The 23,496-nt window shown below is 45.6% G+C and overlaps 2 protein-coding genes across 4 annotated transcripts; both read right to left on the bottom strand.

The window, feature by feature from the left end:
* Positions 1-114: 114 nt before the first annotated feature.
* LOC141985592 (serine/arginine-rich splicing factor 7-like) lies at positions 115-7,018 on the bottom strand. Its single transcript, XM_074949871.1, has 8 exons — positions 6,887-7,018; positions 6,418-6,598; positions 6,156-6,332; positions 5,205-5,279; positions 4,990-5,091; positions 4,284-4,331; positions 2,689-2,724; positions 115-1,303 (listed from the first exon to the last, which is right to left on the bottom strand). The coding sequence occupies exons 1-8, from the start codon at positions 6,912-6,914 to the stop codon at positions 1,246-1,248; spliced, it is 705 nt and encodes a 234-aa protein (XP_074805972.1). The 5' UTR covers positions 6,915-7,018; the 3' UTR covers positions 115-1,245.
* Positions 7,019-10,730: 3,712 nt separating this feature from the next.
* On the bottom strand, positions 10,731-23,396 carry GEMIN6 (gem nuclear organelle associated protein 6). 3 transcript variants are annotated; one of them, XM_074949869.1, is made up of 4 exons: positions 23,291-23,396; positions 21,705-21,818; positions 18,250-18,395; positions 10,731-11,403 (listed from the first exon to the last, which is right to left on the bottom strand). In XM_074949869.1, the coding sequence occupies exons 3-4, from the start codon at positions 18,375-18,377 to the stop codon at positions 11,031-11,033; spliced, it is 501 nt and encodes a 166-aa protein (XP_074805970.1). In that variant the 5' UTR covers positions 18,378-18,395; positions 21,705-21,818; positions 23,291-23,396; the 3' UTR covers positions 10,731-11,030. The 3 variants fall into 3 exon arrangements, with proteins under 3 accessions (XP_074805970.1, XP_074805969.1, XP_074805968.1); XM_074949868.1 differs by having other exon boundaries at positions 21,705-21,825; positions 23,291-23,391; XM_074949867.1 differs by lacking the exons at positions 21,705-21,818; positions 23,291-23,396 and adding an exon at positions 21,556-21,692 and having other exon boundaries at positions 10,756-11,403.
* Between the last annotated feature and the right edge of the window lie 100 nt (positions 23,397-23,496).

Genomic DNA, 23,496 nt, shown 5'->3' with positions numbered 1-23,496 from the left:
TTGTTTATTTATCAAAAAAGGTTCCTGGCAGTCTAACAACATCCTTACCGGGTCATGCTCAGCTTCCACATGAAGTGCCAAAGCCCCTTGCAACTTATTAGAGATCACAAAATAGGCTTCAGTTTGAAATACTTCCTCATATACAATTTATTTTACGCTCTTCAATCATGTACTTGCTGCGTACTACAGGAATTATCTTACCAGTACCATAAAAGGTTTTGCCCATCAGCATACAGGCTGCTTTATGACTGCAATGTATGTTGCAGAACAGACTGTGACTGCATAAAACCACTCAGTTTAGTTAATTTACCCCCCAATTTGTCTAATCGGACACAGCAGGTTGCAGAAGAGAAAGTCATGACAGAGCTGTATTTTTTCTCCCTCAACATACACTGTTTAAAGGTAACCTGCAACAGACAACTTGCGCTTGTGCCCTTTTCTGCTTCTTTATATGTAAAAAGTAGCGGCAATTGAGCTGTTACCTTTTAACCAGAGTGTTTAAAATTTTGTAAACAGCCATTTAATTTCATTTTGAGTAAAAACTCCTTTCAACGCCTTCATTTAAGAATTCAAAACATCTGATACTTCACTGGTTCTCCAATACAGCTACAGAAGACTAGACTTCACATTCCCGATCATTTTAAGTTAAAAACCAGTAGAACAAAAGTTACACTTCCTTTTAGATCACTTTCAGAATCAAAAAACCTATCAAAAAAGGCACAAGCACCTTTTGTAAAAACACTTTGCAGATCACCTTTAACTTGTGTCACCGCATCCATAGCTCAGAACAAAAGCAGAAATTAAAGATACACCTCAGTCCAGAATTCAAAATAAACTGAGAAGATATGACTGGTTTGATAGCCATCAATTTTTTAAGTTTGACAACCTGTATAACGTCAACTTCAATGACATACATGACTTGCTTTGAAGTTACTGAAGCATTAACAGAAGCAGTACAGCTACGACAAAGAGGTTTTTAGTTAGAAATACACATTTTATTTCTATGTGTCAATAAAAAAAGTCCCACATTTTCAGATCACAGAATGCAAATGCATACAACAAAAAAAGTTGCACACTAATCTACTAATGTGATGTCACAAATTTAGACGATCCCGATCCAGGCCAATTGTCATTTGATTGAAATACCCTTCTAGGACTAAGCCCTTACCATTTACATCAGAGACAAAATCCCTTATAACAACGTAAACAAAATAACTTTCTTCCTAAAACGTTAACTTTGAAATTTCAGTCCATTCTTACAGGACTTGCACTCCTCCTTCGAGGGCTTCCTGATGGTGAACGACTGAAAGTGAAAAAAAAACAGAAGTTAGTTGGAGTAACTCTAGTTTTGACTTGGAACTGCCGATATAGCAATATCACCAGGAAAAAACAAAAACAAAAACCACCTCATGTATTTTCTGAAATAACCCAATAATTAGCACCAATGAAGGTAGAGAATTAGTTTTACTTTTAAAACAGATCTTACACATACATCCTCAAAGGGTATATGAAATTGTAACTTTGCTACAGAATCATTAGTAACCTTTAAATGAAAGGTTTCAGAGTGGTAGCCGTGTTAGTCTGTATCAGCAAAAACAACGAGGAGTCCTTGTGGCACCTTAGAGACTAACAAATTTATCTGGGCATGAAAATGACATCTTGAAGCATGGAATCCTTTCTGGAAGTGCATGAAAGCGTTAACAGGAAAGGATAAAAAGGAAGCTACAAACAAGGATCTCAAGGTCAGGCACACGCTGTGGCAAGGCACAAGCTACTTTAGTTCCCATGCACTCCTTCCCTCAAGAGACTTCAGTCAAGCTTGGAAAAGCTGTCTCCAAGCGTTGAGAAGATCATACTTATCCTCAATTAATGGAAAATGGTTATAAATGGCTCAAACTAAAATGGAAAAACAAAGGCTAATGATTAATTACATAAAATATACAATGTTCTAACACGTACTCATCTGGGTTATGAAAGGGAAATGTAGAAAATTCTATCTTGCTATTACCATGTAGCAACAACAGACTGTACAGCTGTTAGTCAAGACAGAGCCACCAGCAAGGTGGACCACAGTTTGACTACATTCAATCAGATGGGTGTTTGCTATAAGAAGTCTTTAGTTTATATTTTGCTTCAACACATTTAATCCATTTCCAGTTTTACTCAGAGCCATTTACGTTTTCCATTATCTTTACTACTCTCATTCAGATTTTTGACTCTGGTTATATCCCCCACCCCTTGAGAAAGTAGGTTCAGTCCTTCTGAAAAGGATTTAATTGTAAGCCAGAAGTAGCCCACTGTACCTTCTAGAACACAAATTAATCTCATTATGATCACTGGAGTTTTTAAATAGACTGCTTAAAATTGATTCCCCCTGTGCTTAAAATTTATTTCATGCTTTAGCTCATCCACTTGTACCATCTCAGGTTAACGAAGCCATTGTAGAGGATGGAAGTAATACAGCAATTGCCAAAGGCAAGATCCGCATAATACAACATTCACCCACTTTCTTGGAAACAGCTTTACCATTTTGGGCCAGAGTAATCAGTGTCCCATGCATTAATTAAGGCAGCCCTGTCCATCCAAAATATACCTTACAGTTAAATCAGAGACAAAGTATAGGGAAAAGTTCTGGTAATCTCAGTCAAACAAGTTTTCAGTAGTCTTTAGTCACAAGATTCAGCTTACCTTCTCTTTGGAGATGGTGATCTGGACTTTGATCGGCTGCAAAATATGAACACAAGTGAAAAAAAAAGTTACATGAAAACAATTCCTTCCATACTGAAAAATCTCCAAAAATGCGTTAGTCAGCATTTTAAATACGCATCACTGAATGTATGCAAAAATCCTTTAAAAAGGATTTGTATGGGCATCAAGTTAATCCCCACTACTAAGGCAGATACACTGCATGGTTTCTTATCTCCATAGGCACTTGGAGAGAGTTCTTTCACCATCACTGTTCAGTATCAGCACTGATTGGTTGAAGGATAAACATGAGGAAGCAGCTATCAGTGTTGCACTGAATACCATTCTATTTCAAAATTTATAAAGATACTGTATGACACTTGCTACAATTAGCAGTAACTGAGCATCATCTGTTTCTGAAAATACCGCACTGAAGTTTTATCTGTCCTCATCTCTTGAGATGCATTCACCATCCATCGCTACTCATGTAATGAAAACATGCTCATACATTGCAAGTCAGGTGCTCACATTTGTGTTTGATCCCACCTATTTCTACTTCTTGGCAACTCTTCTGTGCAGTTTTGTTTCTTCAGAAAATCCTTCAACAAAAACCATTAGCACAAGAGAGCAGTGCCTCCTTAATATAACCACCATCAGAAACAAAGTTCTCCTGCTGTGACTGTGACATTTTAAAACTACCTACAAGATGTGAACATTTAACTGATTCTAGAACTTTTGGAGCTCTGCAGCCAAGAGTTCCCTTTGTTCTTCTGTAAATAAGCCATTAGAATCTTCTGCTTGCTTGAAGGTGAAGTTCAATGGAGAGTATCTTTAAAACTATGCAGTGAACAATGCCAATGCTTTGACACTTTTCAGCAACTCCCATCTTGAAAAAACTCTTCCACTACTACCGGAGCACTAAACTGCATACATACGGTATGTCACAAAGAAGCTTTATGTTAGGATTTGAATTCTAGGAGTACCTCATTCACAAGAGCCAACAGATGACTCATAGAAAAACAGTCCCATTCCTACAATTCAGTAACATGCCCTAATATTTGAGTCTCCCTATAGCTGACACATACATTGATCATGGCTAGTTGTTCGCTGCACACCACTAGCATATGCAAATGAATCAGGGCATACTGAAGAATGGCCAAATGGACATTTGAATTTAGGGGGGAACTAATGTTAAGTTTCAATAGGACATTCATGAGATAACAGGCAGAAACAGCACATTTTAGCATCAAGAGGTAATTCCCCCCCCAAACACATCCCACACCCCCGGAGTCTCTTGAGTTCTCTATTACTGTGCATTTATGTTTTGCTAGATGTTGTTTAAGCGTTTTTTCCCCAGCAAGTCTGGGGTTTGAAACTATGTAAGTCTCCCTTGTAATATACTTTCCTGGCACCAACTTCATTTTTACAGGACACATTAGGGTCTTAGTGCATGATGGTGAACCACAGGCAAACTTCTGGTATACGAACAAGTTTTGCCTGATGTGCATCTATCTATGGCCAAAAGAACACACACATTTGACTAAGTAAACCTATAGATACTATTAAGTGGCTTTAATTAATTATGGCAAACATCTTACCTGCTTCGTGGCCATAAAGCAGATCTGGATCTGGATCTTGATCTAGACCTAAAGTTTGAAGAAGGAAACTAATGAAAGCCAACTCAAATCCACGTAAGAATTATTTTCTGTATTAATACAGAAATGCAGTTAAGAAAAAAAAATGCACAGCATTTGCTGTCTAGGTAAAAAAAAACTCCATCAAGCAGTCAATATTGCAGCAGCAATTTTGTTATCTTAGTAAGATCCTGTTTGCCAGCGTTAGATAGAGGCACTATTTTCCAAAAAATCAAAAATCAAACACTCAAATTTGGGAAGTTGATGTCATTGATAAGCTTATATTACGTTATGCTATGTAAAGCAATTTTTATTTACATAATTGCTCCAGGGCTTTTTTTTTTTATTGTTTGGGGTGTGCTTTTATTGACACTCCTTAAGGACATAACTAGGCTGGCGTAATGTTTAAGCGTACGCCAGACCCTAAGACCAGCTAAACGTGCAATACCAAAAATTCAAGAGAACTGTTTTCAGAACATTCAGTTTAGTTGAGGGGAAATTCACCCAAGTTAGTATGTTTGGTCTTGAAGGCTCAAACCATTCTCACAGAATCTACTCACCAAATAAAACAAAGAATGAGTTTCACACTACCTCCCACCATACCCTTCAAATATTCTGAATCCACCTTAACAGAAACGTTGGCTGATAATCATAATACAAAACCGATTACCTTGATCTTTTTAAAGAACGTGATCGGGATCTACGGGGTGAGGCCGATCTAGATCTACGAGGCGACACAGACCTCGATCTGCGAAGGGAAGCTGACCTGGATCTACAGTGAAAAGATTGAAAATATTATACAAAGCTTTACTTGTCTTTAAAAAAGGTGAATAGGATGTCTGACTTCTCTTTAAAAAGGAAAGCACAAGACAGTCTGAAACGCACCTCCTACCACGGCTTCGGCTGCGTGACCGAGAATACCTTCTTCCTCTGGACCTTGAATGAGATCTGGACCGTGACCTAATGTTAGGTTAGAAAAAATAAGTATTAGAAAAGAACTTTAGCCATTAGTGCACGTGAGCCTTTGCTGAAGTTAAAATTTCAGACAACTAAAAATTAGTGTCTGTCAGTTGGAAAAAACTCAGGGCCTATTTGTTTTGAGTATTTTTACTACCTAGAAAAGATGTTAAGCTGAATTACATTTAGAATTACATTATAATATAAAACACTGTAATGTGTATTTAAAATAAACCTTGCAAGTTTGCAGGTCGACCCTCTTTGGCCCAAGGTCTAGCAGATCTAGACGATCTAGAAGTATCTATAGCCGATCGCTGCATCTAGGTGTTCTCTTCAATCTAACGACGATCAAACTGACAGCCAAATGAGCCAGGGTGAGGCTTGATTGACGCAAGAAGATTTTTCTAGGTGGGAATGTGGTCAATCTGGTGTTCCTCTTTCTAAACCGGAGGGGGGGGGGCCCCAATTGAAAGCCAAATTTACTGTTACGGCGATCACCGTCTCAAATTTTCTGCCCTTTAAAGAATATGGTGAAGCTAGGTGTAGATGGCTCGAGGGGATCTGGCCTCTTATGCTGATCACCTCAAGGTCTAGGAGGATCTTAATTGTCGGATTTTGCAAGGCGCCTCAGCATGAAACCTTAAGGCTTGTGACATTCTGAATCAAGGCGACTGACTCAAACGAAGAAACCTGAAAGGTTTTGACCAGGTTGATTGTTAATATATTAACATTTAATATGAAATATCAACAAAACGTAAAACACACCTGCATGACTACAGCATTACAGTTACACTAATCTGGCACAGCATGCTGTCCTTGGCTAACAAGACCACCTCCGTCCCTGGCGAAGAGACCCGGCCGCGCCGCCCCCCCCCGTACCTGCTCCTCCTCCGACGACTGTAGCGGTGGCAGTCGTAAGCGTAGTGGCCCTTGTCTCCGCACTCGTAGCACCGGTCGTTGGGGTCGAAGGGGCGCCGCGCGGGGGGCCGGTCGTAGCGGGAGCGGCGGGGCATGCCCGTCGACAGCTCCACTCTCACCCGCGAGCCGCACAGCACCCTGCGGGCCGAGACAGGCGCCGGTCACTCCCCGCCGCCGCCGCCGCCCGCGCCGCCCCGCCCCCGCCGCCCCCGCCGCCACCTACTTTCCGTCCAGCCCGAGCACCGCGTCCTCCGCGTCTCGCGGGTCCTCGAACTCCACGAAGGCGAAGCCCGGCGGGTTCCGCGCGATCCACACCGTGCGCAGCGGCCCGTAGTAGCTGAAGGCGCGCTCCAGCTCGCCCTTGCCGGCGCCGGTGCCCAGGTTGCCCACGTACACCTTGGTCTCTGCAAGAGCAACGCACGCGGTCGCCGAGGCCCCGCAGCCCGCGCCCCGCCCCCAGGCGGCCCGAGCCAGGCGCCAGCCCCGCCGCCATCTTGGCCGCCCCACCCGCGGCCGTCCCTGGCCCAGCCGCGCGGCGGCCGCCCAACGTGCGCAAAATGGCGGCGGCCTCCCCCGCGGCGAGCCCCGCGCGCGCCGCGCCCCGGGCCCCGCCCCCCCGGGATCGGCGAGGAGACCCCCCCCCGCATCAACCCCCCGCTGCCGGCCCCCGCGCGGCACGGCCTAGCGCCTACCGCCTCCATAGCGGCCGTAGCGAGACATGGCTCCCGCTCCAACCGCCCGCCCGCCAGCCGGCTGCCTGCCTCTCCGCGCGCAGGCGCCGCGGGCCCCTGATATAGAGTCCGCGGCGCACGCGCACAGCACCCCCGCCCGCCGCCGCGCGCGCTCTGAGAAGGCGGGAAGGAGAGCCCACCCCCTTCTCCCCGTTGCCATAGCAACGTGCTCGGGTCGCACAACTTGTCCCCGCGGGCGGGGGGGACGTGAGCGACCGGTGGCGGCGGGGCCCCGTCAGCTCTGGGGGGAGCACGGCGCTCCCCTGGGGTATGGGGGGGGCTGGACCCCACTAGAGTCATGGGGGGGGCTGGGCCCCATTAGCGCTCCCCTGGGGTATGGGGGGGGCTGGGCCCCACTAGAGCCATGGGGGGGGCTGGGCCCCATTAGCGCTCCCCTGAGGCATGTGGGGCTCGGCCCCCTAGAGCCATGGGGTGGGCTGGGCCCCATTAGCGCTCCCCTGGGGTATGGGGGGGGGTTGGGCTACACTAGAGCCATGGGGAGGGCTAGGGGGCTGGGCCCCATTAGTGCTCCCCTAGAGCCATGGGGTGGGCTGGGCCCCATTAGCGCTCCCCTGGGGTATGGGGGCGGGCTGGGCCCCACTAGAGCCATGGGGGGGGCTGGGCCCCATTAGCGCTCCCCTGAGGCATATGGGGGCTCGGCCCCCTAGAGCCATGGGGTGGGATGGGCCCCATTAGCGCTCCCCTGGGGTATGGGGGGGGCTGGGCTACACTAGAGCCATGGGGAGGGCTAGGGGGCTGGGCCCCATTAGTGCTCCCCTGGGGTATGGGGGGGGGCTGGACCCCACTAGAGCTGTGGGGGGGGCTGGGCCCCATTAGCGCTCCCCTGGGGTATGGGGGGGGAGGGCTGGCCTACACTAGAGCCATGGGGAGGGCTAGGGGGCTGGGCCCCATTAGTGCTCCCCTGGGGCATGTGGGGGGGGGCTGGGCTACACTAGAGCCATGGGGGGGGCTGGGCCCCATTAGTGCTCCCCTGGGGCATATGGGGGGGGTTGGGCTACACTAGAGCCATGGGGAGGGCTAGGAGGGTGGGCCCCATTAGTGCTTCCCTGGGGTATGGGGGGACTGAACCCCAATAGAGCTATGGGGGAGCTAGGGGCCTGGGCCCCATTAGAGCTCCCCTGGGGCATGTGGGGGGCCTGAGCCCCAGTAGGGCCATGTGGGGAGCTAGGGCCTGGGCCCCATTAGAGCTCCTCTGGGGCATGTGGGGGGGCCTGAGCCCCAGCAGGGCTATGTGGGGCTGGGCCCCAATAGAGCCATGGGGGGGGCTAGGCCCCTATTAGAGCTCCCCTAGGGTATGGGGGGACTGAACCCCAGTAGAGCTATGGGGGGTGAGACAGGGGCTGGGCTGTAGTAGAGCTCAGGGGGCAGGGGGCTAGGCCCCATTAGAGCTCTCCTGGGATAGGGGGCTGGCCCCCCATAAAGCTCCATTGGGGCATGGGGGAGCAAGGGATAGACTCCAGTAGAGCTGGGTGGGGGGCCGTCAGCAGGACCCATTTAAAGTTATGCAAGTGCCTAAATATTTCCCAGATGGGGAGCGGAGACATTTTTTCAGCCATGTTCTGTACTCGGTTCACACCTACGGGGTTAACAGCTTCTTTCTGCTAGTTCACGTTTGCCCGGCCAGAGACTCTGCTCCTGTAGTTGGGTCGGGGTGAGCAAGTCCGGCGGGTAATGCAGATCCAACAGCAGAACAGGGGCTTTAGTCCTAAATGAGAACTTCTGTCTTTGACTTGTTTGAAGAAATGATGGGCATCCTGTTGCATGGCTTGAGACAGGACACTTCAGAGTCCTCTAGAATCTGCTGCAGTCACCTGTGCTGAGTGAAGCGTGTAAACGTCTACTGCATCAGGGTTTTCCATGGTGAAAAGCACCCCTGTTATTTCATGTGCCATAGCTCTAGACAAGCCAAGGGCATTTCATCTAACTTAAAAAAAATCATTTTGGGACTGACAATAAGTAAAAGATATTTCTGCTCCTGGACATAACACCCATTAAAAAAAAGGCTTGTAACAGATGAACCTTCTCAGCTGTGATTGTATTGAAGAAGAATAATTAGGAACTGAGCTAGAATTATGTAGATTACATATTTTAAAAGGTACAAGAAAGGATAATGAAAGCCTAATTAATACTGTATTCTTTTCTGGTTTTTCATTTAATATAGAATTTAAGTGATTATTTTAAATTAATCTTCAAAATGAATCAGTAAACTGATGTCAGAGTCAGATACACAAACAATTGCAGTGAAAGGAATGTGAAATGCCCTATTTATTTTAATGGGAGTCTGATTCAAAGCCAATTGAAATCAATGGATTCCAATGATTTTAAAGGATTTTGGCTCAAACCCTGGATAAGGGACTGAAATAGCTCTGAAGCCTATGAAAGTTTAAATGTCAGTATCCTTGCTGAGACACATCAGCTGATGAGGTAATCTTTTTTACTGGACCAACTTCTCTTGGTGAGAGCAACAAGCTTTTTATCTGACCCTGTCAAGAACAGATCATGCCAAACCACCCTAATTTTTGACAGGGTTGGTGGCTTAGTGGATGGAGGGCCGTAGTAACACTATCAAAGAAGGAAATTAGGTTAGGAAATGTGTGTAGCTTCAACTTCCAGCCATTTGTTCTTGTTATGCCTTTCTCTGCTAAATTAAATCCCTTTAGTATCTGATATTTTCTTCCTGTAAAGATACTTATACACTGTAATCAAGTCGCCTCTCACACACTACGCAGTTCACTCAGAGATTGGCCCCTAGGTCAGCCTACCCCAGGTAGTCTCACAACTCAGCCCTACCCAAGTTACCATGTCCTCACTGGTTCTGCATTCATGCACCTGCATCAGTAGGACTTCCCGTGGCTTTTTATTCTGCAGTAAGCTGTGGCACTGATTCGTTCCGAGTGAATTGTGGGAGAACTTGTCTGTCCTGGGCACATCGGTGGAATTGTGGTAAAGCACTGGAAGACTGTCAGCACTCAAATGACTTAGCCTGTGTCCTTACTGCAAAGTGGGCAAATTTCCAGCCCAAATGAAAGCTGAGCTCCAGCCTAAACCCCCAACCAGGCCAGCTAGCCCAGATGGAAAGCACCACTTAGCTCAGCTGAGAGGGTTGTGAATGTGTGAATGGGAGGCAGGTTGGATAAGAGCCTGGGCTAACTCTCCAATGAAAGACATAACCTCAACCTTCTTTTGATAAAGAGCTCAATCTGTTTTGTTTAAGTCCGTCTCTCTACAGCATTTTCTCCAGCCCCAAATAACGTTTTGTGGCTCTTTTCTGCATCCTCTCCAATTTTTCAACTGTTTTTTAAAATGTGGACCCCAGAACTGGATGTAGTACTCCAATATCGGTCTCATCCATGCCACATACAGAGGTACAATTATCTCCCTCCTTCTACTCACTACTCCCCTATTTATACATCCAACGATCACATTAGCCCTCTTTGCCACACAATTGCCCTTGGAGCGCGGGTTGCTTTTGCACAATGACCCCTAAATCTTTTTCAGGGGCACTGCTTTCTGTAGGGAGGGCCTGCATTCCATGTCCCTAAATATATAATTTTGCATGTGGCTGTATTAAAATACTTTTTGTTTGAATGGGACCAGCTTTCCAAGCAATCTAGATTGTGCCATATTACTGTCCTGTCCTCCTCAGTATTTACCACTCCCCCAATCTTTATATCATCCACAGGTAGGAGGAGAGGCAATTAAAGGCAGACACAGAGGGGAGGGACACAGCCAGGAAGACAAGATTCATCAACTCCATCTTTCATATGAGACAGTGGTAGATAAAGAATTAGGATTCCATAGAATAAAATGTCATTCATACCAAATAACTTTTTTTATACAAAATATTAGGTAGTACAAATGCTTCCTGCTTTCAGTTATAAGACTGTTCCACCATCTGTTCCCTCACATACAGAATCAGCCAGAGTGGCTAACGCACAACAGTACTGCTCACCCTCACATCAGTCAGTGAAAATCAAGTGAACCAATAGCATAGAACAATTCTTAATTTAAGGGGAAAAGAGCACCTCCCCCTGTTTGAAATAGAAGAGTTTTAGATGAGAAGCGTTTGTCAACTTGTCCATTACTACTGCGGTGCAAGGTGGCCTTGTATCAAGCTCTGGACTCTAGATAGAATAATTTCATTGGAGCTGCTACAGTCTTCTGGCCCATATGGTGGGTCGATAGTTAATACACCTGCCACACACAGTGTTCTTTGTGACTCGCCTTGTTCTGTTACAGGGATGTGATTGGTCTCCAGCCAAGTCTTCAGGCTGCTCTTCCTCTTCTCCAGTTCTTCGTGGCCATAAGCTCTGCTCTCTTCTGGCATGAATAGGTGAGCAAGCCGCTCCTTCGTTTCATCATCCCCTTCATTCACTATTTCAACTTTCTGTACAGCGTGACCCAAGATGACTGAGACACATACTTTTCCATCCTCCATGAGCTTCACTAGGACAACACTGCCGGGAGAGAGGATATATATTGAATGGTAAGTCATTAAGTAGAAAAAGACAGTGAGAAATCTAGGCCGTGTTGCTCAAAAATGGGTGCTTAGAATTACGTTAGTAAATACATAGCGAGATTTCCAAAATTTGAGAACTCAGGAGTTCTCATTAGAAGTCACTTTAAAAATCATGCCACATAATCAGGCAAATTTCAGACACCTGTTTTTGGAAAATCTTGGCTATATATATGTATATTACACTACATACTGTATAGCAGAATATTCCATGCAAAACAAAACAAAAAAATCCATACAGCAAAGCTAGGGCTGGGAAATCAAGTATTCCAGAGTCAGGCTGCAAGTACAAACTTGACACAGGGTTCCTGAGTGCCCAGGAATATTATACCCTAGTCTATTTAACATCTTGCGCATTGAAGGGCAGAACATAGAATTCCACACCTTAATTACCATGTAAATACAGGAGATAAATTCATCACCATTAAGGTGCTTGCAGAGGAGAGATTCTGCTTTTTTTGCTTGTTTATTATATAAAAGGTGCCAGAATGTTTTCTCGTGGGGGGGGGGGGAAATGGGAGAGGAGGGCTGTTTGTTTGTACATTGGAAAAATCAGATTTCATTTCCTCTGGAAGACTCCCTAGGTGACTGGCAGTGCAGGGAGAGGACAATCACTGTGGACAGTAGAGGTAAAGCCTGAAGCTATGTCTACACTGTGCACCTTACAACGGTGTGCTGTTGTAAGGTGCGCCGCATAGCTACTTTTTGTTGCTGGGAGAGCGCTCTCCCAGCGACAAAATAAAACCACCCCAAATGAGGGGCGGTAGCTTTGTCGATGGGAGAGCGGCTCCCACCAATAAAACGCTGTCCACACAGGCACATTTCGTCGTTAAAACTTGTCGTCGTCCAGGGGGAATGTTTTTTTCACACCCCTGAGCAACAAAAGTTTTAATGACAAAGTGCAGTGTGGATATGGCTTGAGTGATTGCAATGGGAAGGAATTTAGGGTGGGAACCACAAAGTGATTGAGGGCACGGCTACAGTAGAGAGTTTACAGCAGCATGGATGCAGGCGCCCTGCTGTAAGCTCTCTAATGTAGCCGCTCTAAGCCGAGAGGAGAGAGTTCTCCCATTGCCTTAACTACTACAGCCCCTGCAAGTGGCAGTAGCTGTGTCGGCGGGAGAAGCGCTCTCACTGACATAGCGCTGTCCACACTGGCGCGGTAACTTCTGGTGTTCAGGGAGGTGATTTATTCATCCCCTTGAGCGACAGAAGTTATGCTGACATGAACTGTAGAGGAGATGTAGCCCGAGGCGTTGCAATGCTGAGCATCACAGATATATCTTTTAGGCGCCTAGGGAAAAAAAAATGTCATGTAAACAACGCTGCAATCCACAAAGCCTGAGTCAGACACCTAGGCTCCCTATACAATCAATGGGGCGAGAGAGGTGACTCAGAATGGGAGCCACAAAAGCCAGCATGCTAGGCAGCTCCCCACCTAAGCTAGCCAATGGGAGATGCTGACCAGAGAGGTGTGTGCTAAGCCCTGTTCCTCTCTCAGGAAGAGGTGCCGGAGGCCTGGCCTACACCTGTCGACCTCGCGACTGCCTCTCAGAGAGGGGGACTGATGACGCTGACAGAGCCGCGTCTGTGCTATGGCGCAGCAGCACTGTAGTCGTGCCACCACAGCACAGACATGACCGAAGTCTCTGCTGAGCAATCCACAGATAGGAATCCGTCTCCTCGGCCAGGCAGCTTAGGCGCCTGAGCCACTTCCTGCGGGAGGAGTCCGGTGCCTGCCTCACTCCACGCGAAACAGGCAGAGGAGGAGGACATGCAGCTGCTGCCGCCCACCTTGCAACTTTTAGTCCCGGGGGCGGGGCACTAACCTGCGATGTGGGAGCCCCCCGGTCAGCTCTTCTCCCCCTCTGGCACAGAGAGGGAGAAAGGGGGCTCGCAGGAGCGTGCTCAAAGCACTGGGCAATGGGATAGTCTGATGTGGGCCGGTCTACGCTTAAAACCCTGCATCACACAGCAGCACCGATGGAGCTGTGCCGCTTCGATGAAGACGCTCTACGCTGACGGGAGAGGGCTCTCCTGCCAGCGTAGCCAATCCACCTCCCCGAGAGGTGGCAGCTCTGGTGACAGGAGAAGCTCTCCTGTTATCATAGCGCTGACTACACCGGGGTCTGGGTCAGTGTAACTACAGTCACTCAGGGGTGTGGATTTTTCACACCACTGAGCAACAGTTATACCATTATCCGTCTGTAGTGTAGACTAGACCCATGTCTCTCCTGTTGAAGCAGTTCCACTCTGGATAACTAATGACAGAGTGATTGGAGCAGAGGGGCTGGACCCTGCATCTCCCACCTCTCAAGTAGGTGCCCTAAGCACTGGGCTACAGAGTCATTCTCTCTCTCCGGCCCAGCGACTTTCCACTGTGGAGAGATACATAAATAGTCACTGGGCGACAGAGCGAGAATGACTCTGTAGTTCAGTGCTTAGGGCACTCAGAGTGGAACGGCTTCAATGGGAGAGACTGAGGGGACCCCATCAGCCTATCCTACATTTCAGTGGTTAGAGCATTCAATGGTGGGAGCCCCCTGTTGAAATCCTCTCTCCCCTCTGGTAGAGGGGCGAATTGAACCTGGGTCTCACATATCCCAGGTGGGTGCTCGAACCACTAGACTAAAAGTTACGGGTGAGGCACTACCACCATATCCTCCTCCAGCCAAACTGCAAGTTAGACCTGACCTGACCGGCAGGCCCTGAGCACACCTACCAGAGTGGGCCCCACCCACGATGTAAGTGTTTGGTCACTTATCTTCTCCCAGTTTGTGAACAGCTCTGGGGCTTAGGCATCTGGGCACCTAGAGGGAGGCAACAGTGCACACGCCCAGCAGCAGAAACATAGATGCCTTGCCAACTTCTACCCTGAAAACTCAGGCACCAAATTTAGGTGCCTATGGAGTTCGGCGGGAGTTTTGAAGAATGCATTGGAGCCAAAACTGGGATTTAGGCACCTAAATCACAGATAAAGGCACCTACGTACCTTTGTGCATCTAGGTCTTGCTTGTTAAAAAACAAGTTTTAAATATCTATTCAACTCAAATCTGGCCAACAGCTTGGGGGGGGGGAAATCTTTGTAACTGACTCAAGCCCCGGACCAGTCAGTTCGTGGCTCAGAGTGCTGCCTTCCCAGCTCTGATCTTCTAAAGAGTCCCAAAACAAATGCAGTGAAGAAAATACTTGATATTACTAAGACTAAATAAGTTTTGTGGAGAAGGGAGACAATAATGGAGGTTTTTTTCCTACCTCAGGGGAAAAGGGCAGAAGCTATTTTTCCTCTTTGCCAGCCACCTGTCAGGAGAACTCTGTGCTAGCACTGTTACAATTAAGCTATAATCATTACCATTCACTATTATTTTGACTATGTTAGTTTCCTGGGAGATGCCCCACTAAAGAAGATGCCTGATTTAGCCTGGCCCAATTAGCCAACTAGCCTGGGCTAGTCTAAATTTTCACAGCCCCTTTCGTACCAAACTGCTTTACAAATGATACAGATACAAGACCACAGCACTGCAGCCACCTTGAGGGGGAGGACAGTCAGCAGTGGCACAGGAAACACAAAGAACTGGTGAGTGGAGGGCAGTGAAGCAGCAGCCCTCTACTCTTCCACAACACATCGCAGGCTCCGATGTCTCATACAGAGTAGACAGCCTCCATCATTCATTCTTGTCTGAACAAATTCAAAGCTAAATGCACGGAACTCTACTTATCTACACTGAGAAGCAAGGGCTATGCCAGCCCAGCCTCGAGTTCAGCCTGTAGCACCAGGCACACTCAGTGTTTCAAACCGGACGTTCAGACCCCTAATTTACAAGACCGCAAAAGCTAAAGTGCTGCTCACTGTACTTTCTCAAAATGTTCCTGCCAGATATTCCCCCTCCCCGCCCCGATTCCTTCTCAATGCATTCTCAGAGCCTTGCACCTCACACTCTAGTTCAGCATAAAGCAGAGCTAAGATACAGGGAAGAATGTTTGTTCTCATGTGCAAAGCTACTCCAAGATGGAAAGATCCTAATCACTTGTAGTGCTTTATGTTTTCAGAAGAACAGAACTCCATTTAGCATCCTTACAAATCTCTGTAAGGGACAATTCTCAGGCACACTGTGGTGGCTGCTTTAGATATATGATGGAGCAAGCTCTTCAAACTTCTGAATACTAAGGTACCCAAGAAGATCATAACAGGACTAAATGAAGAGTCTGCTCTGATTAGTCTCCAAGCACAGACTACCTCATCCTTAACTTATCTCCAAGAACACAACCTAGGAGATGTACATAAGCGTCTATTATTAGGGCTATCGATTAATCGCAGTTAACTCATGCGATTAACTAAAAAAAAACCTGCAGTTTTAATCACACTGTTAAACAATAGAATGCCAATTGAAATTAAATATTTTAAATGTTTTTCTACATTTTCGTATATTGTATTCTGTGTTGTAATTGAAATCAAAGTGTATATTATTTTTGATTACAAATATTTGCACTGTAAAAATGATAAAAGAAATAGTATTTTTCAATTCACCTCATACAAGTATGGTAGTGCAATCTCTTTATCGTGAAAGTGCAACTTACAAATGTAGATTTTTTTGTTGTTACATAACTGCACTCAAAAACAAAACAATGTAAAATTTCAGAGCCTACAAGTCCACTCAGACCTACTTCTTGTACAGCCAATCGCAAAGACAAACAAGTTTGTTTACACTTACAGGAGATAATGCTGCCTGCTTCTTATTTACAACGTCACCAGAAAGTGTAAACAGGTATTTGCATGGCACTTTTGTAGCCGGCATTGTGAGGTATTTACATGCCAGATATGCTAAATATTTGTATGCCCCTTCATGCTTCAGCCACCATTCCAGAGGACATGCTTCCATGCTGATGATGCTTGTTAAAAAAAAAAAAAAAAAGGTGTTAATTAAATTTGTGCCTGAACTCCTTGAGGGAGAACTGTATGTCTCCTGCTCTATTTTACCTGCAGTCTGCCATATATTTCATGCTATAGCAGTCTCAGATGATGACCCAGCACATGTTATTCGTTTTAAGAACACTTTCATTGCAGATTTCACAAAATGCAAAGGAGACACCAATGTGAGATTTCTAAAGATAGCTACACCACTCGACCCAAGGTTTAAGAATCTGAAGTGCCTTCCAAAATCTGAGAGGGACGAAGTGTGGAGCATGCTTTCAGAAGTCGTAAAAGAGCAACACTCTGATGCAGAAACTACAGAACCCAAACCCCCAAAAGAGAAAATTAACCTTCTACTGGTGGCATCCGACTCAGATAATGAAAATGAACATGTGTCGGTCCACACTGCTTTGGACTGTTACTGAGCAGAACCTGTCATCAGCATGGACGCATGTCCCCTGGAATGGTGGTTAAAGCATGAAGGGCATATGAATCTTTAGTGCATCTGGCACGTAAATATCTTGCGACGCCGGCTACAACAGTGCCATGAGAACACCTGTTCTCACTTTCAGGTGACATGGTAAACAAGAAGCAGGCAACATTATCTCCTGCAAATGTAAACAAACTTGTTTGTCTGAGCAAGTAGGACTGAGTGGACTTGCAGGCTCTAACATTTTACATGGTTTTGTTTTTTAGTACATAATTCTACATTTGTAAGTCCAACTTTCATGATAAAGAGATTGCACTACAGTACTTGTATTGGGTGAACTGAAAAATACTATTTCTTTTGGGGTTTTTTACAGTGGAAATACTTGTAATCAAAAATATAAAGTGAGCACTGTACACTTTGTATTCTGTGTTGTAACTGAAATCAATATTTGAAAATATAGAATGCATCAAAAATATTTAAATAAATGGTATTTTATTACTGTTTAATTGCACAATTAATTTGAGATTATTTTTTTTAATCCCTTGACAGCCCTAATTATTATTAATCACATTTATTACACTTATGCCTAAGGGCCAACAAAAAATGGGGCCCATTTTGCTAGGAACCATAAAGACACAGAGTAGACGACTTTCAATTCCCAACTAAATAATAATGCAAAGCCCTTATGTTGAATTTATGCATCCTGTCCCCTCTGGTACATTCTCTCTTTAGCTAAAAGACTTTGCTTGGATATAAACATCCCCTTGCAGTGTTTTCAGCCTAAAATCACTTGTGCTAGCCCATGAGAACAGAAAATAAACTGATTTATCTACTTCCATTGTCCAAGATGAATAAATTACAAAAACAAAGCATAGTGTAAAGTTTGATTTTTTTTAATTTGCTTTTAATTATCTTCAGCCCCAACTGTGATCTGCATTGGTGCAAATCAGTTCAGCCTATGGATTACAGTATAGAACTGGGGCTTTAGGGGATATTTAACAGGAAAATAGATTGGTATTTTTAAGATGCTAAGCTCCCTTGTATACTTCCCCTTGGCTCTCTCTTGGATGTGACGAAGGCCAAATGCATACTATATTTAAAACACAGCACTACACAGAAGCAGTGATGATGTTTTAAGAGAGCTTAAAATGCACAGCAAATTTGGCATGAATCAAGAGCAACCAAGCTCCTGGGTTCCATCTGTTCCCCAAACCTATTAGTCTCTCAAATTAGATAACCCTTTGAAATCATATGAACGATCCTTATGACTCCTAGCATCCCCTTCCTCTTGGCCCTGATAATTAGCACAGATATAGAATTATAGACCAAAGTCCCAGTGTGCCATTTCTGCTTCAAGCAAGTTTGCTTCAGATTCAGCAGCTTCAGTCTTTCCGTATCAGATCACCATTCTCTTTGTTATAAGCAAATAACAGCTCTGTACTTACTTTGCAGAAACTGGGTCAATTGTTAAGACCCATCCTTTGTATTCATGTTTCTCAGCAGCTGTGACTTTTACTTCTTTGTTCACATAAGTCTGCCAATCTAAAGGACTCTTCCTCTGCCATTCACTCATATTTCCCACTCACTGAAACTAAAGAGCAATCAGTGTAGTTATTAGCAACAGCAGATGCCCCTACTCCAACCCTTTGCACAGCATTGAGTTTGCCTCCCTTTTCTGTTTAATCAGCTTAGTCACTTCTTACATCATAATTGACTTCTTCATTAAAATAAAAACACTTCCATTTCCTCCCTCATTTGTTGTTTTTAAAGGCACACACAGCTAAAAAACACAAAAACCAACACACATATTTCTAGCACACAAAAATGTGTACCTTCTATTGGCACATGTAACCACTGAGATGACTATGTACCTTCTACTATTGGCCCAAGTAACTCTTACCATCACTAAAAAGAACAGGAGTACTTGTGGCACCTTAGAGACTAACACAAGTACTCCTGTTCTTTTTGCGTATATACACTAACACGGCTTCTACTCTGAAATCTTACCATCACGGTCACTGAGAAGGGCAGAAAAAGATTTGTCAGTTTACAGTGGACATTTGAGCACCCTTTGTGCATGGTCACTCTCACTACTGTGGGCAGTGCATTTGCCTTCCAGCCTCATGTGCTAGCTGATGACATGGATGGATGACTTGAGGATTACCTGTTCTGTTCAGCAAAAACAACGAGAAGTCCTTGTGGCACCTTAGAGTCTAACAAATTTATTTGGGCATAAGCTTTCGTGGGCTAGAACCCACTTCACTGGATGCATGGCATGAAAATACAGGAGTAGGTGTAAATACAAAAGAAAGGATGGGGGGTTGCTTTACCAAGTGTGAGGTCAGTCTAATGAGATAAACTACATCAGCCACACCATCAAGGGCTCGTTCACCTGCATATCTACCAATGTGATCTATGCCATCATGTGATAGCAATGCCCCTCTGCCATGTACATTGGCCAAACCGGACAGTCTCTACGCAACAGACTAAATGGACACAAATCTGATATCAGGAATCATAACATTCAAAAACCAGTAGGAGAACACTTCAGTCTCTCTGGTCACTCAATAACAGACCTAAAAGTGGCCATTCTTCAACAAAAAAACTTCAAAAACAGACTCCAACATGAAGCTGCAGAACTGGAATTCATTTCCAAACTAGATACCATCAGATTAGGCCTGAATAGAGACTGGGAATGGTTGGGTCATTTCAAAACCTAAACTTAACTTCCCCAATACTAATTTCTCCCTACTGTTACTCACACCTTCTTGCCAACTGTCTTGAAGTGGTAAGAGAGTGGCCAATTACAAAGTTATTTTCCCTTCCTTGGTATCCTGCTGTTAATTGATTTAATCTCGGTAAAGCAACCCCCCATCCTTTCATGTATTTATACCAGCTCCTTTATTTTCACACCATGCATCCGACGAAGTGGGTTCTAGCCCACGAAAGCTTATGCCCAAATAAACGTGTTAGTCTCTAAGGTGCCACAAGGACTCCTCATTGTTTTTGCTGATACAGACTAACACAGCTACCACTCTGAAACCTGTTCTGTTCATTCCCTCTGAAGCACCTGGCACTGGCCACTGTTTGAAGACAGAATACTGGGCTAGATGGACCTTTGGTCTGACCCAGTATGTCTGTTCTTATCACATCATTCCTGTGCCCTGCCATGGGGGGAGCTAAGATACATACTCCTCCCTCAAGCCTTCCCAAAGGCTATTGATCAGTTAGCAGCAGCACAGCTTCTTCTGTTTCTCAGTTTGGGGCAGGAAGGCATCTCCTTTTCCCAGGACCCCACCACAGAACTGAGTGTAGGGTGGAAGGGAGAGAGGAGTGTACAGGGCTGAGTCCAAAAGAGCCAGGAGAAGCCCATTTCTTCATTGCGCAGAGGCAGGGAGCACTGGGAGTCTCTTCCACTTCCTGTCCACTGTATTTGGGGGGAGGAAAGCACCAGCAGGCAGGGAGAGTCCTTCACTTCCTAGACCCCTCTGCATGGATCATGGAACCTGCAGTTCACCCTCAGCTTTTCTGAACCATTGTTCTATGAAAACATAAGAACGGACATACTGGGTCTGACCAAAGATCCATCTAGCCCAGGATCCTGTCTTCCGACAGCGGCCAGTGTCAGGTGCCCCAGAGGGAATGAACAGAACAGGGAAATTATCGAGTGATCCATCCCCTGCCGCCCATTCCCAGCTTCTGGCAATCAGAGGCTAGGGACACCATCCCTGCCCATGGTGGCTCATAGCCATTGATGGACCTATCCTCCATTAATTTATCTAGTTCTTTTTTGAACCCTGTTATATTTTTGGCCTTCACAACACCCTCTGGAAAAGAGTTCCACAGGTTGACTGTGTGTTGTGTGAAGAAATACTTCCTTTTGTTTGTTTTAAACCTGCTGCCTATTAATTTCTTTTGGTGACCCCTAGTTCTTGTGTTATGAGGAGTACATAACACATCCTTATTTACTTTCTCCACACCAGTCATGATTTTGTAGACCTCCATCATACTCCCCCCATTAGTCATCTCTTTTCCAAGCTGAAAAGTCTTATTAATCTCTCCTCATATGGAAGCCGTTCCATACCCCTAATAATTCTTGCCCTTTTCTGAACCTTCTCCAATTCCAATATATCTTTTTTGAGACGGGTGACCACCTCTGCATGTAGTATTCAAGATGTGGGCATACCATAGCTTTATATAGAGGCAACATGATATTTTCTGTCTTACTATCTCTCCCTTTCCTAATGATGCCCGTTATCCGGCATGTAGAGTGCAGAGCCCCACTCAGGATTTGTACTTGATGCTGTACAAATACAGAGGAAGAAATTGTCCCTGCCCTACAATCTACGTTTACAATCTAAGGCCCTCAGTCTCGCAAAGACATTTGTTTTTAACTTTAGGCAGACGGTATATTCAATAGGACTATTCAAAACTAAGCCAGTGTGGAACAGTTTACAGGATCCCGGGCTATTAATGTCTCTACACTGCACATTCTGCTGGTCGCAAAGTGTCCTTGCTATTCTGCTCTGTTCATGCACTCATGCTCACTTAAACCAAGCTTGTTTCCATGAGCCTGCTCGCCACCACAGGCCAACAGAAAAAGCAGACTGTCTGAGACCCCTGCTCAAATCTTTATTGGCACTGAATTGCGCTTCCTGCAGTAGACAGCCAACATGATCTAGGCCAGTGTACTCTGCAGCACTAAAAACCCCTTGAAACCACCCAGACAGCCACGCTTTTGTTTCACTTACATACAACCGTGCCGAAGCGAAGAGCTGGCTCACACTCACAAGCTCCCGTTTGCTAGATTGTCAGCCAGCAGCCTTCGCCTCCAGCAACACCATCCCCGCGCCCGGAAACGCATGGCCAACCGTGAACCCAGCACGCTTTGCTCAGAGACCTCATTTCCTGGCCCCAGAAGACCCTGTTCTGTAGTTTTCCAGCGATCCTCTGAGAGTACTCTCGCTTTCCTCATTGCTACCGGTGTTGCGTCGTTGGAGTAGCTCGCCTGCTTCTGTTAGCTCACATGCAATGGAAAATTTAATAAATTACAGGGATTTGTACTAAAATAGTAACGTGCTCAGCATCTGTCTTCCTAAAACCTCCACGCATTCCAGCCCCCTGGGATTTTTTCAACTGTAAATTTCGGTTTCAATAGCTTGGAAACAACGTTTGGCTACAAAACTGTATCTCACAAAAACATGCATATATTTGGGATGTTTTACAGAATGGACTGGATGCATATTACCAATAAACGGGGGGGGGGGCTGCATGAAATATATTTAAATCATTATGCTTTTTATTTCCAATTTCCGTGAGATTTAAAGGAAACCCAATATTTTTAGGTGTAGACAGTGTTGCCAACCCAGAATATTAACAAATCACAAGTCAAGGCCAGAAAAAGCATTAGTTTGGCTTAATAATCATGAGTTTTGGGGGTTTTTAAAGTTATCTCAATATTTTTATCTCAATAAAAATAACCTATTTTATTGAGATCTACTCATGAAAAGGGCTATATAAGAGCTAGATGATATTGTTTGCTTTCTGCATATGGGTGAGTCTGTGTGTGTGGTTTTTGGAAAAAAAAAAGGGGGGGGTGAGAAAACCTGGATTTGTGCTAGAAATGGCCCAACTTGATTATCATACACATTGTAAGGAGAGTGATCACTTTAGATAAGCTATTACCAGCAGGAGAGTGGGGTGGGAGGAGGTATTGTTTCATGGTCTCTGTGTATATAATGTCTTCTGCAGTTTCCACAGTATGCATCCAATGAAGTGAGCTACAGCTCACGAAAGCTTATGCTCAAATAAATTGGTTAGTCTCTAAGGTGCCACAAGTCCTCCTTTTCTTTTTGCGAATACAGACTAACACGGCTGTTACTCTGAAACTCTGTAACTATGAGAGCTAGATGCACACTTTTTTTTTTTTAATTAAAAAGCTGAGATTCTTCCCTAATCACCTGCCTCCAGGAGCTGGGTATTTAAGGAAAACCTCAAATATTATGAGCAGCAATACTGAATATGGTACTTGATTTTTGATGGGAAGTCAATCATTATTCTCTCTCAATTTCTGTGTGTCTGAATAAGATGTGAGTTCCCAGCAGCATGCACAGGAATAAAAAATGTCTGTGCTCCCCGTGGCCGGAGCCCAGAGGAGCTAGCTCTCCCTCCCTCCTCCCACAGCTCTGGAGCCGCTGTCATTTCCTGCCCTTGCTCTGCAGCCCCAGGCCGGAGGAGGATGCTCTCCCCTGCCCCAGAGTTCTGTGCCCCTGACTGGGGGGGGGGGGAGGGGGGCTGTGCCCCTGCTTACCCTCCCCCCCACACACACACACTCCTGTTTTGGTACGGTTAGGACCGTCACTTCCCAGACAAGGTCCTGAAAACATGCACGTGCTTAACTTTACAGCCATGAGTAATCCCACCGTATAACCGTCGCTCAGGGGGGTGAAACCCCCCGTCCTTAGCGATGCCCTTCAGCCGACCTACCCCTGGCGGTGTGGACAGCAGCAGGCCGAGGGAGAAGATTATCAAGGCCCAGTAACGTTCTATGAGTCACACTAAATGCCACCCCCCAGCTGCGCTGGGGCCCTGCCCCACAACCCCGACCCCCGCTCCCGCCCTGCGGAACCGCCCGCTAGGGCTCTGGCGCAGCCCCTCATCCGGGGGCCCTGGCCAGCCCCGCCCCACAACCC

The sequence above is a fragment of the Natator depressus genome, chromosome 3, assembly GCF_965152275.1.
Source record: "Natator depressus isolate rNatDep1 chromosome 3, rNatDep2.hap1, whole genome shotgun sequence".
NCBI lineage: Eukaryota > Metazoa > Chordata > Testudines > Cheloniidae > Natator > Natator depressus.
Note: the sequence above shows the minus strand (reverse complement) of the source record. Positions and strands in the feature narration are given on the sequence as shown.

Coding starts and splice junctions, on each gene's coding strand:
- GEMIN6 (XM_074949869.1), bottom strand. CDS start 18,377: ATGAGTGAATGGCAGAGGAAGAGTCCTTTAGATTGGCAGACTTATGTG. Junction 11,404..18,249: donor ATTGACCCAGTTTCTGCAAA/GTAAGTACAGAG, acceptor CTCTCCCGGCAG/TGTTGTCCTAGTGAAGCTCA.
- LOC141985592 (XM_074949871.1), bottom strand. CDS start 6,914: ATGTCTCGCTACGGCCGCTATGGAGGCG. Junction 6,599..6,886: donor CTACGGCCGCTATGGAGGCG/GTAGGCGCTAGG, acceptor TTGCTCTTGCAG/AGACCAAGGTGTACGTGGGC. Junction 1,304..2,688: donor TCACCATCTCCAAAGAGAAG/GTAAGCTGAATC, acceptor TTTCACTTTCAG/TCGTTCACCATCAGGAAGCC.